The 16,968-nt window shown below is 39.0% G+C and overlaps 1 protein-coding gene and 1 long non-coding RNA gene across 16 annotated transcripts in view; one reads left to right on the forward strand and one right to left on the reverse strand.

The window, feature by feature from the left end:
• Positions 1–206: 206 nt before the first annotated feature.
• STRBP (spermatid perinuclear RNA binding protein) overlaps positions 207–16,968 on the reverse strand; it is a 124,597-nt gene continuing 107,835 nt past the window's right edge. For 5 of the 15 annotated variants that reach the window (XM_070596388.1, XM_070596392.1, XM_070596389.1 and 2 more), the window contains 5 exons: positions 16,178–16,312; positions 15,836–15,976; positions 12,503–12,626; positions 8,267–8,311; positions 1,280–3,180 (listed from right to left, as the gene is read on the reverse strand). In XM_070596388.1, the coding sequence (XP_070452489.1) occupies positions 3,086–3,180; positions 8,267–8,311; positions 12,503–12,626; positions 15,836–15,976; positions 16,178–16,312 (540 nt within the window). In that variant the 3' untranslated portion in view covers positions 1,280–3,085. Of the gene's footprint in view, positions 280–537; positions 838–1,279; positions 3,181–4,684; positions 5,645–7,477; positions 7,537–8,266; positions 8,312–12,502; positions 12,627–15,835; positions 15,977–16,177; positions 16,313–16,968 lie in introns of those variants that run through there. The other 10 variants (XM_070596394.1, XM_070596395.1, XM_070596396.1 and 7 more) reach the window with 5 other exon arrangements.
• On the forward strand, positions 2,433–5,516 carry LOC139079711 (uncharacterized). Its single transcript, XR_011533579.1, has 3 exons — positions 2,433–2,559; positions 3,833–3,923; positions 4,485–5,516. It is a non-coding gene; the product is annotated as an uncharacterized lncRNA (long non-coding RNA).

Here is a 16,968-nt window from a genome sequence, read left to right on the forward strand (position 1 = left end):
AAGCCGTTAGCGCCTACCTAAAATGATAATGTGGGAAAGGATGTCTATTCTTACAACTAACTCAACCTGAATTCTTGACTTAAGACAGTCTTTCTGGAAAATGCTGTTAGGAAAGGAAGGGATTCATTCTTACATAAGAAGTACTAGCTGTGTGCTCTGTAAATAACTGCTAGAGAGAAACACATCAATATCAAAACTCACCTCAGCGGCAGACAGTTTCCTGGCTCTGCGGTTCTTATTCATTTACCACCCATCTCCCTTCCAGGTCTCCTGGTAACACTGAGAAGTCTACATCACTGGATGGCACGGTATCAGATCGTTACAGCGTATGAGTATGAATACAATAGGACCTTTCTTGTTCTGGATGACGTCACAGAGACCCTCATCCCTGGGCCACCGCCACCAAGGAGTCACTGGCTTGCACTGAATGGAGTTATAGGAAGACCATTCACAGAGCAGGTGGTTTTCAGCTGTAACTGCTCTTAACATCCCGGTTTTTAGGGCTCTAGATTGCTAGAAATCTAACTGCTGGGGTCGGGGAGTCTTAGCTCATTCCCCTAACTCACTACTGAAAAGTTACCTCCACTGCTGTCATTAATAAAATCTAAGAAACAGGGAAGTCATAATGAATGATTGAGTATAAGGGTACAATTCCCCTCATTTGTCATCAAAAAAATGTGGTCAGTGTTTAAATAAATTAACTACTTTGCTCCTTGCTAACCTATAAAAACTGCTTAAAAAGGACCAGGGTATTTGTTATTCATTTCATTCAGTTCACTTACTTGGATAGAGGTCCATGAACATAAACCAGAGTTGATTTCAGGCTGTCAAAACTGCCTGGGAAATATAGAAAATGAGTGAATTTCCAAATGATGCCCATTTCAGTGATGTCAGAGGGCCCATATTATTAAATAATTTATAAATAAACTATTAACTAGTTATCTTCTGACACTCCTGATGCATTATTTGTCTCCCAACCTAGGATATTCACAATAGGCCCAATTCCAACAACAAGGAGACTCTCAGACTTAAAATGATTCCGCTGGGCAGAGCCTCGTTTCACTAGCACCCAGAGAAGGACCTGGCGCATCACTGGCACTCGGCTGTTTGATCAGCACTGAAATGTACTTGGTGTGAGTCAGCTAGACCTCATCCAACCTTTTATAGATGCCAAAGCCACATTCAACATACATACAGATTCTGTATGGCAAAAAAAAAAGTTGTCCCAGCAACCTTCAAAGTTAGTAATAAAAAGAAAACTGCTACTTAGAGACAAACATACAACATAAAAATTCATTTTAATCTCCATATATAAAATACAGCCTTAGCATAGAACATCTAACACATAAGAAATGCATTTATGGGACACACTAAATGAAGCAAATCCTTACTAAAATATTTGGCCTAACACTCACATCTTTTAAATGAACTCCATGATGGTTGAATAAGGTGGGAAATAAATCATCTAGATACCTAACCTAGAAAAGACAGATGAATTGCCGTGTCTATTTGGTCTCTGCAGACTGGGTATTTACCATTCTGAGTCTTGCCAAAGCTGGTTCTGCAAACAGTTAGCTTAACTCAGTCAATTACATATTTTTCCATAGTTACCTTAATATTTTTTTTCATTTTCTATTGCTTTTTTTTATGGCTTCTTGCTGCTGTTGTATTAGGGCATACAACACAGATCAGAGATTTTCATTTCTCTCCTTGAGAAATTGGCACTTTGATCCTCAGCTTGCGTAACAGCTATTTATAAATGCATCCTGCCGGTACTGTTACCAATCTTGCTGCTTATGAAATTCTAGTACTTTGGCCAAAAGAGTGCCCTGACATTAAAATCTTCTTAGGTGAACTCTTCCCACCATTGAATTCTTTTATCTAAACAGATACGTGTGTGTAATTCACATATATGTTCTAAGTTTCTACACACATACACACACAACTCAGCAAATGTGACATGTCTCTCTTGAATAGAAAGTAATTACAAGGGTATTAAAACAAATGCTGAAAATAATTATTTTACATTTAGATCATAAAAATTTTAAAGGTAATGTGATGACATAAGACCTAAGAGATCAAATACATCATATATGATTGTCATATATGCATGTCGTGTTCATTGATTTTTAATTATTTTTCTCTTTAATCAGAAAATAAAAGAGCTTACCTTTGTATACTGAGACCACAGCTTACAGTCACTATATCTCAGCCTATTTTATACAAGTGATATGGCTACGAAGGTCCGAGGAGAACGAGAATAAAGTGAGATAAACGTGCTGAAAACTGCTTAAAAGTATTAACCTGAAATACACAGAGGGTCCAACACCAGTTTTAAAAATACATTAACGAGGTATTCCCAGCTCTTCAATTAATAACGGTGACTGGCTGATTCATGATTTTCAAACATTCATCCAAATTTTTAAAAAAGAAGAAAAAGCTAATACCAGCAAAATCTATCAGTGCTTTGTTCCCCAGGTTAACAATTTGAGAGAAACTGCAAAGGACTTCAGGACTCCTCGCTTCACCGCACCATGCACTGCCTCTAGTCAGCATGAGGTATGTTGGGGATCGAGTGGACCAATTACCTTGCACAAGAGATGGGGTGCTCCCGCAGCCTGGAGAAACTCAGGCTGCAGGCCACATCCCTGGCTGGGCACCAGCCCCCATACAAAGAATATGGCTTCAAGGAGGACCCCTATCTCTGAGAAATTATAATAGCACTAACTGACACAGTCAGGAATGCAACTATTCAATTTATGTGCTAAAAAAGTTTAAAAACTGTCCGAAGATAGCACAGCTTACAAACTAATTCTAAGTTCTACGTTGGTCTGTAAACTCCCTGACAAGAGACTACGCTAGGAGGGGTTAAGTACAGATATTGCTAGGATTCCAAAGGAAAAGTTTTAAAACAGACACCGTGGCTTTGAATAAAGTATTGCTCTTCTTTAAAATGCTCAGTCATTGCTTTCCAAAAGAAGGTGTCAGAGTGGTGTATCTGAAAGCTGGAAAGCCTCAGGGGGTCACATTGCTCTTAAGACCAAGACATAGAAATTGCCATTTCAAGCCAGACAACCTGATGGTTCTAGAAGTCAGAGAAGAAATCTTGAGGGCCCAAGTGAATAATAAATGGTGCGACGCTCAGAGGCTGGCAATAGGGGCTGTCAATGAAAAAACCACCTACAGTGGAGAAAAGAGCAGAGAAGCAAAACTTTATGTTAATTTCACAGAATTTGGTGAAGCCAAGAGCTTCATTTATATTTCTCTGCTCTTTCAGCTGTAAGTGGAATTTTCATTACAAAATGGAAGGGTGGGAAGGGCAAAAGGGGGGAACAGGGACACTTAATTCATTACAAAATTTAAACAGTTGAACTTGCATGGTTACCACTTCTAACAAAGGACTGACAGCTCAATTATTTTAAGTAAAGCAGAGAAATGTAAAAGTTTGCAGCAACTGGGCAGGTTTACAACATGGTTAGTAACTTCCAACAAACAACAAAATTAAAAAAAAAAATAAAAGACTTGGTAGAAACCATTTGAAATGACTGCCATCATGTTGGAAAACAGCACAGCTCCCTTTTTGCCATTATAGTGGGGTTGAGTTATGAAGCCGAGTCAGCTACTTCAAAAGAATTCTCTAAAGAGAAATCTCCAGAGAGATTCCAACTTGGAATGCAAATTTGATGATCAATTTCAAATAACAATACAGCTGCAGCTGCCAATTAATAGTATTCCAAAAACAAAGAGGACTATTATAAATATTTAATTAATAAAAACTGGACACGACCAGCCATGCTTTTTCTTCTCAGTGATGGCTCTGTTTCATCCATAGGTCAGCAAAACGAATCAATGAAACATGAAGACTCCCAGCTGAAATGGGCCCTCTTGTTTATGTCTAACCACTAATGCACAGGATGAGAATGGTAAGTTCACAGCTATTTCTAGCAAGTGATGAGGTTTTATTAAAGTATCACCCACCACTAATGAAGACAAAAGTTCAAGGAGCAGAAGTAACAAACCAACCACTGTGTAATAAATATACAGCTGAGAAGTGACACTACCATTCGTTTCAAATTGCCCATTTCATTCTCATTTAGTGGTCCCAAAGAAATCTGGTACATAAATTTGCCGTATTTTGTGAAGCCCATTCACACTGATGGGCATTGTGCAGCTCCAAAGAACAGAATTTAAGAGGAAAGAGGAAAGCTAATTCATACTAAAAACAGACATTTTTAAGACACAGCAACTTGTAAATATCGACATGGGACCACACTGTTGCTTTCATGGGGGTGAGTACCTTAATGAAACCATTACCTTCTAGTAACATCATAGGCTTCCAAACAAGGGGAGAATGCAAGTGGACGACTTAGGTCTGCACCCTGCACAGAACAGCACAATGTTACTCACTGATCATTTTCACCAGCTTAATCAGGTGTCTGAAAAATAAATGCTGACCCATGGCTGAAACCTGTCACTTTTCACAGCAGCACTCAACAAGAACTGGGACAATCGAAGAGCAAGTTTTTATGGGGACCCTGTTGCTGCTTTAGATTCTGATGTAACTGAAGAGGAAAAGAGACCCTTCAATGAATCCCAGAAATTGCTAATCCTCTATCTGCATGAAAAAAGCCAGAGAGTGAACACAGTATCTTACAGAGTGAAGAAGGCCACAAGAACAAGAGAGGGTGATTGATTGATTAATTTATTATTTTTTAAAACTTGGAAATTCGGAAACTAAATCACATTCCTCCTTCCCCATCTCTGGGTAGTGCCGTCATTTTAATAAGCAGTGCTCGGAGAACAGAATATACTTTTCTCATGGGGATGCCCCGTACAGCAGAGTACAAAGGGCTTACAGAGTAGACTGGCTCCAGCTAACAATCGCTTTAGCTTTGTTTTAGCAGTTTGCTTACAAATGAATGGGTTTCTAGGGCTAAGTTATTATTAGTTTTCAATTCCTTGTAATTTGATACCAAAACATATAAAAAATAATAAGCTAAAACAATATTCAAACCCATATTTTATTGGCTTTAATTACACACTTCAATATTTACAAAGTTAAAGTTTAAATGAAAAGTCTCTATTGTATTAAAAAAAATAACTACAGCCCGAATTAAAGTGCCCTGGGGCAAATACATATTAATCAGCTAAGAATCAGTGACTGCATCAGGAACCAGGCAGTACTCTGTGTTACAACAAAGCAGTTTATTTGTGATCAGTGTTTGAGACTCTATACATCCTTCACAAATTTAATTTTACATAATCTGATACTCCTCTTAAAACTTAAACTTTGAACTGCTAGACTTATTTCCCTAGAACAGAAGGGCTGGTATAAGTTATTTTCCGGAAATGAGGTACCGTTTCACAGAACTAGTTTCTTTTTTGTTTGTTTTCAAGTTTTAGAGAACTAAATTTGCATTTGTTAAAATCAAAAAGTAGGAAAGATGTTCTTTACAAATAATTTTGATCAAGTATGTGTTCAAAGAAAGCAGGATAAAAAGGCTTTTTCTCTAACATTCTGTATTGTACTGTATTATTGTTCAATAGGAATGAGCTTCTGTCATTTGCTAAAAGAATGAGTAGTGGGGAACAGGATATGTTGGGAATTTCATAACGGGTAACAGAACCATTCGCTTGGGTAAACCTACAGAGAAAAGAAACGGAGAGGACTCCAAATAAGTTTAATAATCCAATAAAAATTTCAGGTAAAAAAATATCTTACAGTAATTATCATTAACCTTTTCCAGATTAGTCAGTCAACATGTACCATTTTGGAAGAGGCCCACAAATCTCTCATAGATCTTCTAATCTGAAATTGCTCTTAAGATTTTGATAATTAATATTTTCCACTCGAAATTAAGATGGCTATGTCATAAGAAGAATGATATTCAGAAAGCTCTTTCATTTGAGTGAGCTGCTATGAATTCTAAAAATCAAAAGCAATGCTAAGATTCTAAAGTGACTCTACATATCCATACTGCTTCTCAATTTGGCATGTCACGTATTACAGAAGAAACAGGGATTGTCCCAATTCAAAGCACAGCTTTCTGTGCAGGCCTCAGCTCCCCAGAGAGACGGAGCCAACTGGAGTTGTGATCAGGTGTTTTTCTTCTTAATGGCTACTGCCAATATTGGCATGGCAAATCTGGAAAGATTAATTACTTCCTTAATTTTGTAATTAATGAGTTCTTGTGGCCTCACAAACTTCTGCATACTCAAGCATGATTTGAAATCGGCTCCTATTTCTATTCTAATATTTAACCTATGGAGAAATCACAAAGCAGCAACAGCAGGTATTCAAGAGCACCAGATGATCAGAGGGAGATTACCCCACATGCAACAGCTTTACAAAGGCCAAAAGACATATTTACCTTACAGCCAAAATAAAGCATCGTTTTAGTAGGCTGGCATCACAGTAACATTTAAAAACCAAATCTTTTATGTGAAAAATGGGGGCATCAAATTTCACCAGCTTTGGAAGTCAGTTATATGGCACATGGAAGAGAAGAGCCTTCTGAAGTGGGGGCTCAGAGGCCGCAGGGTGAAAGTACAATGTTAGAGGAAAGGGAGGAACAAGAGAGAAAAATTAAAAAGACTGAGGAAAAACATGAATGTAGCTTAGAGCCTAGATATAAAAGTGTTTTAAAGGGAAAAATTAAGCTCTAGCAAACCTGTACTAAAGAACGTGAGACTTACTATGTTTAAAAGAAAAACACAGACTTCAGAACCTGCCCTACGAGGCAGATGCTCTGACGCTCACACATTACAAGACATATTATAATGAGTCTAGTGAGTCAAAATGTATTTGGATAAACTGACCAGACCTAATTCACAGAAAGGATGAGGTGGTCAGGATATCCAGAAGTTGGCTGAATGGTAAAAAGCAAATGGCCAAATCAAAAGGAGCTAGAGAGTTTGAATTTAGAAGAAATTCTGGGTGAAAGCATATTCTTGAATGAGTCCCCAATTCCTAATCAACCCCTATCTAGAACATGGGGAATATGGGGAAGCCTTAAGCAAACCACAGTGTGTCAGAGTAGACAGTCAGGTAAAGGAGGAAGCCCCAGACCCTGAACTTTACCGTAGAGAAAATTCATCCCAAACGTTTGACCCCTGCAGCTTCTCCACATCTTTCCAAGATATAAATTGTCTATCTTAATGGGGAAAGGGGCCCAACTGTTCACTTTCTACTTATTTCTACAGTTATGAAATCAGATGAAGCTTCAATTTAGCAGAGTCTTAAGGACTCATAATTTTTATCCAAACAAAAATGGAAAAGCTGATGCATGAAGAGAAAAAGCATAATGAAAGGTCTTGAGGCTCATGTAGAGGATTGATGCCACAAGTAGCAATACATTCAAGGTCTTTCTCTTCTGTGTACATGCAAGCCCAGCCTGGGGTCACACCCATACCTACACTCATGTGTGCATGCACACGCTTTCACACTCACACATGCTCCTTCACACACGTACACACATTTGCTCTCTTCTCTCAATGATAGACGTCCTGCAGATGGCTGATTCTATAATTTTCCACCTGAGTTAGGAAAAATGTCTAAGAGAGCATATCACTGACTCCAAACCTATTGCCTCCATTGCCACATAAACCTCATTCAAAAGTTATCCAAAGGGCCACTGAGGTTCATTTCTGCATTTGCTCTATTCTATTTATTTTTGGAGGGAGAGGAGACACTCCTATGATATTCTAACATGTACTACAGACTTTCTGCAGTAAGCACTTAAGTAACACTGCTGGTGATACCCCCATCACCTCTCTAGGACCCATTTACTCCACCTCTAAAGCAAAATTTATGGAAAAGGATGATGGAAACAAATTCAAAGTGAGCATTTCCTTTACCTAACTCAAATCACCCACAGTTCATATAGTTTCAAACCAGAAACTTAAATGTAGCTATACAGCTGGCAGGCAGCCGAGCTAGAAACTGGGTATGGCCCTTCAGTAGCCTTTGAATGGAGTGTAAGTTGGCTGTAAGAAGAACTACTTAAAATATTTAATTTCAATATGGTCAGAAACAGGCAATTAGAACAAGCAGTCCTTCAATCAGGCAAAGCGGAGAGAAGAGCAACTCCAACCAAACCAAGAACCACAAGGTTGTGGCATTTTCAGAGGGAATTTAAGTTGGGTCACTAGAATGAACAGGTCTGAGATCCTCCAATTCATTTAAAGAAACCCTAGATACACACTGTGCTTTGGATTGCTGTGACAGAGTCGCTAAGAGGAGAAATCAGTAAGATGGTGTACATACCATAGGCAGGGGCAGCAGTGCTGTAACCATATGGTGTTCCATAGCCTAGTGCAAAGAAGAAGAAAGCAGATCAATCCAGGACAAAGGGCATTCGGCACTGGCCCCATTCACAAGTACCACCTGGCCCGGCGCCTTGGGCCCTGAGGACTTGCTCCAGATGCTGGCTGAGTGCGAACCATTACCAGATCGCCCTAGTCTACCGATCCCTCCATGCCTGCTTAGAGTGAGCTTTTACCATGGCCTCTAAGACTCTCCTGACCAAGCAGAACATCCTCTGTCTCCGTCTCACTACACTTACCACACTGTACTATAATTATCGACTCCTTGTCTGTGTTCCCCACTAGAGTGGCACAGACCAAGTCTTCTTCATCCTTGCATCACTTGAACCTGGCAGAACGTCTGGCATATAGTAACCATTCACTAAACACAATTAGTTGAACAAAAGAATACTTAAAACCACTCAAATTACCAATCTCTCAAAGTTGGAAAACAGAACTTTCCAAGCCTCTTTTCAGAAAGCAGTGACAGACAGGCTGAAGCCTCAACTACCACTAAATTGCACATGAATCAGGTGTGGGCTCGAGAACAAGGTCCATGTCTTGCTGCTGTCTGAATTCCTGGCCTCAGCACAGGAACTCTCAGTAAATGCTGGAGAAATTGACATTAACATCTGGTGTCTATGAAAAAAGGCTCATATTGTCAATAGAAACAAGTACAAAGAACACAAAAGTTTTTAAAACAATTAGTTCTGGGCACTAGTTTCTTATATGTCCTTAGACATATAACTTCTAAGTTGCCATTTTCTCATCTGAAGAATGGGAAACCTTCCAAGCTACTTTATAGTGTTGTAAGGGATTAGAAATACTATGTTAACAGAAGCTACAATCTTTAATCTTTCAGTAAAACAACTTCGAAAAATATAAATACTATATCACTTGGGTAAATCTCTAGGAAAAATTGGTTTCTAAAACAGAACAAGGGCACAAAATCTACATAGGCCTTTCACACTGCACCCAGAACAAATCAAGCCTTTTTACATTACATACCCCTTTCCATAATCATTTCTGTTGCTCAGAATGATTTTTTTCTCTTTCTCTATCTGACCAACTGCACCTCATCCTTTAGATCAGGACCAGATATCAGAGACCTCTGTGAAGTCTCCCAGGCTTGCTGTTCACCCCTATGCCCACCACGTTACAGCTTGCATCATATTGCATGGTGTTTATCCAAGTGTTTGTTCCTACCCCATGTGACCCTGACCATTCACTGGGGCAGACACTAGGTCTTAGTCATCTTTAATGCCTAGTTCCAAATCTCTTGTTCAAGACAAAATACTCAAATGTATGCTGAATAAGTGAACTGCTTTTAGGGACTAATTGAAACATTCCCTGAGAAATGAAAAATTTGCACTGTTTAGTCTATAGTAAGTCATATAAAACCGGGGGTGGTACAACTTAGTCTTAGTCTTTAGTTTTGGTCTGAATCAGTCTGTAGTGCTCACTAAATCATATATTTCTAGAGAACACAATGCAGCTGAAATAAGAAGTAGGATTAGAAGATGCTATTAGAGGCTGAAGAGAAACCAATGCTTAAAAAATAAGGTTGTACATCAAACCTATTCTAGGAAAAGACAGCTGGTTGACTAAGGCCATGGTTTCAAGGGTTTTTACCAAAACCTTCTTACAGAGAGATGCAACTACAACCACTAAGCTGACCAGTGATCAGGCCACTGGGGTTCTAATCCTGACTTCACCTTTCACTAGCAAGGTGACTTTAAATTGTACCTGTTATTTAACCTCTCTGAGCCTCAGTCTTCTGCAGTAACTGAACTGGCAGCAGAATGTAATTACATAATATATGTAAAAATACTTACTACAGTCCCTGCTGCAGAGAATATACTCCGAAAATAGCATATAACCTATTCATAATCTAAACTGACCTAATCTGAATCTTCTCTAGGCTATAAAAGAACTTCGCTTTTAAAAGCTTCAGGAGACAGGCCTTTACAGAGGTCAATACAATGACATGAGAGAAGCTACCATAGAGCAAAAGAGCCTGGCAACAAGCAGACAGAAATAATTCCTTTCACAATTACCGCCACTAGACAGTGGCTGCTTCCCACTCCAGCAGGAGGTAAATGTTCCAAGATCAAGCAAGCACAGACACAACCGGATGAAGCCCCAGTAGAACACATAATCAAAAGCAAGAAAGTTCATCTCAATAACTTGCCTATCATTGTTTAATAAAAGCTGCTTCCTTAAATAATGCATTAAATGAGGCAAAAAAAAAAATTAAATTTCAGTAGCAATAGTGAGATGCACAAAGAATGTCTTAATTTTGGACACATAAACTGTATCAACTATAACTAACCTTTAAATGGCACAACCATCTAAGCCAGTTCCTCCGGCTAAACAGCCTGGGAGACATCCTTGAAGCCTCACTATTTTTCAGTCTCCATATTAAAACCCATCGATGTTGCTTCCAAAGTACTCCTTCAGTCTCCTCACTTCCTGCCACCCATCTATTTCCCTATACTCAGTGGAGACCCTCCACTGTCTCTTGCCTGGGTCATGCCCACTTCTGTCCCTATAATCTATTCTCCACACTACAGAGAGCGATCTTTACAAAGTCCCATCTTGTTTCTTCTCTCCTTAGAATCCTTCACAACTTCCCACTGCACTTAGGATTCTAAGACCAAAATCCAAACCACAGCCTCCAGGACTGAGACTGAGCACCCAGCCTTAGCTCAAATCACTCTCTATCTCCCACCCCCGCCACCTGCAATGCTCTCCACAATACAGACATCTTGGCCTTCTTCTAATTTTTCAAATGAGCCTCCTTCCCTACCACCAGCACCACAAGTTCTCTGCACATGCTATTCTTTCTGTGTGCAACACTCTTCCACCCAAGTCTTCTCTGAGTTAACTCCTAGTCATTCTTTAAAGCTCAGTTCAAGTGTTACTTCTTCAGGGACTCAACACACTAGATCAGGTTTCTCTGTTACATCTTCTCATAGCATCACGTCTTTCTCCTTCATCATAATCATCTCAGTTTATAATTGTAACTATTTGATTAATAAGTCTCACCTTTAGACCATAGTTGCATGAGAGCAAAATCCATGTCTGGTGTGTGCCAAGGCAGGCACACAATATTTGAATAAGCAAGTATATTCTTTATATAACACATTTTTGAGCTATGTCCCTACTGAGATCAACTTCTCTAAGTGTAATTCCAAAGCCACATCATCCAGAGAACTTCCCAAAGAGCCTATTTTAATTCCTTCTTAGGAAATAAAAAAAACAATTGCAATGAAATTCTTAGGAGTGTTACATAAAAAATAATGACTGGATGGGACCCAATCCATATGACAATTTCATATGATCAACAACTACAAGTGGTTTACTTATCAGCTTAAAAGTTCCATACTTTCGATACTGCAGAAGACTGGATTTTAATGAGACAGCTGTACATCTACTGCTAGATTACATAGGATTAGAACAGAAGGCATCTTTTCCCATCTCCCTCAAGCCATGTGGTGAAGTGGAAAGAATATAAACTTTGGAATGGCAAGCACCTACACTCACATCTTTGCTCTGCTGTTTAGTAGATGTCTCACACTAGGCTAGCTGCCATATCTCCCTGAGCATTAGTTTCCTCACCTGGAAAATGGAAATAATTTCTACTTGAGGAAACACTGTGAAGATTAGAAACTAGTGAAATCACTTATATGAAAGTATCTGGTGTATAGTAAGCTCTGGATAAACAAGTTCCTCTTTTTCTCTTTTTGTACTTCACTAGCCTTTGATGGCTTCCAAAAGTTGAATTAGGAAACGCTAACGCCACGCTTCGCTCCAATTAAGTAGCCTCTTATCAGTAGTTTTTCTCTCCTCTTATATCCGACCTGTCTTCCATGTCCCCACTGAAGATACCCTGTTCGCATGTCCAAACTCCTCAATCTGTGGAATATCTTTTAGCTTCTTCATTGTCAAACTACGTTCCCAACCAAGTACAATACTCCTTGTCTGTCACCTCCCTCCAGGAAGCCGCTAGTTTCTCAGCAGATTCCAGGAGAAAACCTATGATATTCTGTAGATTCTCTTCAATTTCTGTACATACCCATCTTATACCCGTGTTATGTTTCCAGAGACCGTGTATAACCCTGGAAAATAAAGGAGATGCTGTTCTTCGAACTGTGGCCCAGAAAAGGAGGCAGACCTCGTATGAGTTGTACTATACCTGGAGCTATGTAGCCAGGAGCAGCTGTGGCCCCAACAAAAGCTCCCCTTGTTAGAGTCCCTCTTCCTCTGCCTCGAACAGCTTGGACTGCTGCAGACACAGCTGTATTCACAACACCCTTTGCCTGTTAAAAATAATACATTTTCATTACTGAGAGAAATAAGAATTATCATCCTATCATCTCTTTAATGTATATCTCTATGAGAAACCTGAGCCTGTAGATGAGACAATGAGTCGTCTATGACTCTGAACCTTCAATTTGTAAAATGAAAATGACACCTACCTTACAGACTTGTTCTGGAGACTATGCTGGGCACATAAAAGTGTGCAAACAACTTCTTTTCAGAAGGTTACTCAGAAAGAGTTCATTTTCCACACACAAATTTCAGTAGTTAAATTACATCTAAAGTCCTTTTAGGTCTAACTAAAGTAATTATAGACACTTGATACCTAGGTTTGAAATCCATTGAACTCTCCGCCCACAGACAAAAAATTCTGCAACAACAAACCACCTGAAATCAGCTGAAAATCTGAGTAGAGTTTAAAAAAAACAAAGGGACCAAGACCCGAAGACCAAAGATGTGGATGCCAGCTCCACCTCTGAGTAACTGAGGCCTCAGGAAGGCCACGTGATTTCTCTGAGTCTGTCTCTTCTGCTGTATGTGTGTGTGTGTATATGTATCTGTGTATCAACCATTAAATAAATTAATCCCAACCCTAAAGTCCCTTTTTGCTCTAAAATGCCATGGACTCTGGTAAAGTCACATAATTCTCTCTATGGGAGCCTCCTTACTAATTGTGAAATGAGGATAATGAGACCCACTTTGTTTTCTTTACTCCAGAGTAGAAAGAGCAACTGAGAAAATAGACTAAAAAACTCTGAAAAGTAGAACAGATAAGTCAAGAAGTAAGAGCACACAGTACTGCTAAAACATCCTTTTCCAAAACTGAAATTTTAAGGCAATCAAAAGAAATCTAGTTTTAAGTTAAATATTATACTTATTTTTTAATATAAAGATGCAACAAAAACTCAAACTAGAAACTACTAAAATTCCCTACTTTAACCAAGTTGCAGGGGAGGCGTTGCAGAGCCTCCAAGCTCACTGGATGACAGATCAACAGTATCTCAGACAGCTCAACAGTCACAGCACACATATGTATCTCACAGTGAAAAATCGTCCTCTTTCACTCCGCCTAGGTTAGCCTCTACCACTAGCGTGACAGGGCAGAAGACAGTGTCAGGGTCGAACATATCATGCACAAGGAACAGCCACTTTTCTTTTTGGCTGAAAAACTCCAACCTACACATCCAAACTAGACTGCTTCTTGGCTGTCAAGCACATTGAACACATGAGTTTTATAGCTTCTAGTACGGAAAATTTCTAAAAATGAGTAAACTTCATGCAGATATCTTTTTTTTTTTTTTTTTAACACAGCTTAGTCAGAAGTAGTCAGGAAGCAACAATCTGGTGGCAACAGAGTGACTCCACACAAATCGAGCTCCTATCTACTAGAACCAAACTTAACTACCTAATAAGTATCTGTACATATGCTTTGTAAACACTAAAATTAACTGACCAAATACAAGATGTAACACATGGGAAAAACACAGCAAAAAACCAAAGTAACAATTATCTACTAATTTAGAACATATTCTACAAGATTTTAGGAAAAGAAAATCCACTTATTCTGTCTCTACATGTCTTCCCTTGCAATTTAAACACTTTTTATTTTCATTTTGTCTCAGTAAAAGTTAGTTTTCCTTGGGGCTGGCCCCGTGGCCGAGTGGTTAAGTTCGCGCGCTCCGCTGCAGGCGGCCCAGTGTTTCGTCAGTTCGAATCCTGGGCGCGGACATGGCACTGCTCATCAGACCACGCTGAGGCAGCGTCCCACATGCCACAACTAGAAGAACCCACAACGGAGAATACAGAACTATGTACCGGGGGACTTTGGGGAGAAAAAGGGAAAAATAAAATCTTTAAAAAAAAAAAAAAAAAAAAAAAAAAAAAAAAGTTAGTTTTCCTTGTTTATATTTTGAATCCTAAAATTTAAACAATGTTTATTATAGTAAATTCAAGAAGTTTGAATACAAAACAAATTTCTAAGATGGATGTAATATGCAATAGCAGAATGCCCACGGTCTTTGGAAAGAGAAGAACCTGATTTTAAAAGGAACCTCTACCATCAATTAGCTATATCACTACATGCAGTATCATAATTTCTTCGTGCCTCATTTCCTCATCTATAAAATGAGATGAGGGGCTGGCCCCATGGCTGAGTGGTTAAGTTCGCATGCTCTGCTGCAGCGGCCCAGGGTTTCACCGGTTCAGATCCTGGGTTCGAACATGGCACTGCTCATCAGGCCATGTTGAGGTGGCATCCCACATGCCACAACTAGAAGGACCCACAAATAAAATATACAACTATGTACCAGGAGGCTTTGGGGAGAAAAAGGAAAAATAAAAAATCTAAAATGAGATCAGTTCCACCCTCCTATAATGGACTTAGTATATGTAAAAGAAATTCAACTGTTTTAACACAGAATCTTAAATAACTAAGATTCCTGATATTACAAACAAATCAATTAAAAATGTTTAGACTATGATATAATATAGTCAGACATTATATTACATCACTACTCTCTATGAGGGAAAGACTGTGTCTTATGTTTATTTATGCATCTCTTTTTCCTTACAAATCACGCACATACTATATGTCTAGAAAATATTTTTGAACACCTAAATGAATGGAAGGAAAAATCTCTTAGCAAAAGCATGTAATTAGGAGGCCATCGTTTTTAAATACTTTGCTACAGTCCTGGGCCTTCAGCAGCAATGACCTTCCCCATGTCAACAACGAAGAGGCACAATACCCCGTCAAGTTCTACTGTGCCACCTCCCAAAGCAAAACCCATAACAAACAATGCAAAAGCTCCAAACTGGAAAGGAAATGGAACAGCATCTGCAGACTCTGAGGACAGTAAGCCCCAAGTACTCTCAGCATTTGTTTAGTTTAGGGAAGCTGCTAACATCTCATTAAAGTCCAAATTCCTTAACACCTACCTCATCAAGAGTGGGCTAAAGCCCCCAAATAATGCTAACAGTCTCTTTTTAATATATAATTTGCCCAGAAAGACCACAGAACAGAGAACCACTGATCACATTTATATTATTTATGATTTAACCCAAAGAAAAGGTTGCCAAATCCAAGAAAAAGAAATAATTTCAGAAAAAAGCTAACATGGCTGGAAAGGAAATTTAAAGACAGGAAAGGAAATTTAATTCTGGTAATATTTTTCAAAGGTATTACAAAGGTTTAATGCTTAACTCATACCTGAGGGATAATCTTCTTTTTCTTATTATTTGCTGCATTGGGTCCAGAAAACAGCTTCTCCAGGGCAGCTAAAGCTGCACTTGCCTTTGCCACTTTCTTATTTGGACCTGCACCTCTGAACTTCTGTCCATCTACTTCTACCTAAAATCAAGAACAACACTGCAATCATCCCATGCAGTTCCTCTAGGTGGTTTTAACTTAAAGGTATCATAACACAGAAAACACCAAAAGTCAAATAGTGCCACAAGAACTGACACAGTCTACAACTGTTTTACGTGCAAGCTCAGGATATCCTATGTCTTTAAGGGGAAAAATAAGGCTGGCTTGTATCTAGATACATACCTCCATTACAAAGCGCTTGTCATGGCTTCCACCAGTCTCCGAGATGAGTTCATACTTAAGACCTCTTCTTTTTTCATTGAGCTCCATTACAGGATTTTTGCCACTTGCCGTGAGGATAGGGCCCTGAGTTCTTACCTAAAAGGAGATTCAATCAAGTGAGATTTTAGAGTATTAAATTTCTTATTAGTACAATTATACTATGTCTCTGTTGAAGAAGTGGCTCAAAAATTGTACTTTAAAGCATTTAGGGGCAAGGATGCATGACTGCCTTTATATACAAATGACAATATATCTTTAAAGGTATAGAAAGTCTGCAAGCAGTAAACATTGTAGTCAGTCATATGGCCAGCCTACCTCTGAAGCAGGGCTGTCGCAAGAGAGCTGTATTCAAGAACAATGCAGCCTTGCCATACATTGCACTCTTGGGTGTGATTTGTGGTGTTCATGATCTAAGAATAATACTCTAAATGACGAACAAAGTGGACAGAACAGTTGAAATTCACATGATACCAAAGCATTCACTGTTTTTCATCTTCGGGGTTAGGGAGAAATAACTCTCAATTTGAGACAAGGGAAGAAAATGTTCCTATACACCTCTCAGTCTCTCTACAGAGATCTAAGGGCACTTAAGGTAAAAACAGTGGGCTAGAGAGCATGGATTCTGAAATTTAAAAATAACAATAAAAGCAGTCATTCCCTGCCCTCAAGGAGCTAGAGTGTAGTCAGGGATGAGAGACACAGTCACTGTAGAACAATGTATATTATAGAACAGATGTATGTTATGGAAACAC

The sequence above is a fragment of the Equus przewalskii genome, chromosome 26, assembly GCF_037783145.1.
Source record: "Equus przewalskii isolate Varuska chromosome 26, EquPr2, whole genome shotgun sequence".
Taxonomy (NCBI): Eukaryota; Metazoa; Chordata; class Mammalia; order Perissodactyla; family Equidae; genus Equus; species Equus przewalskii.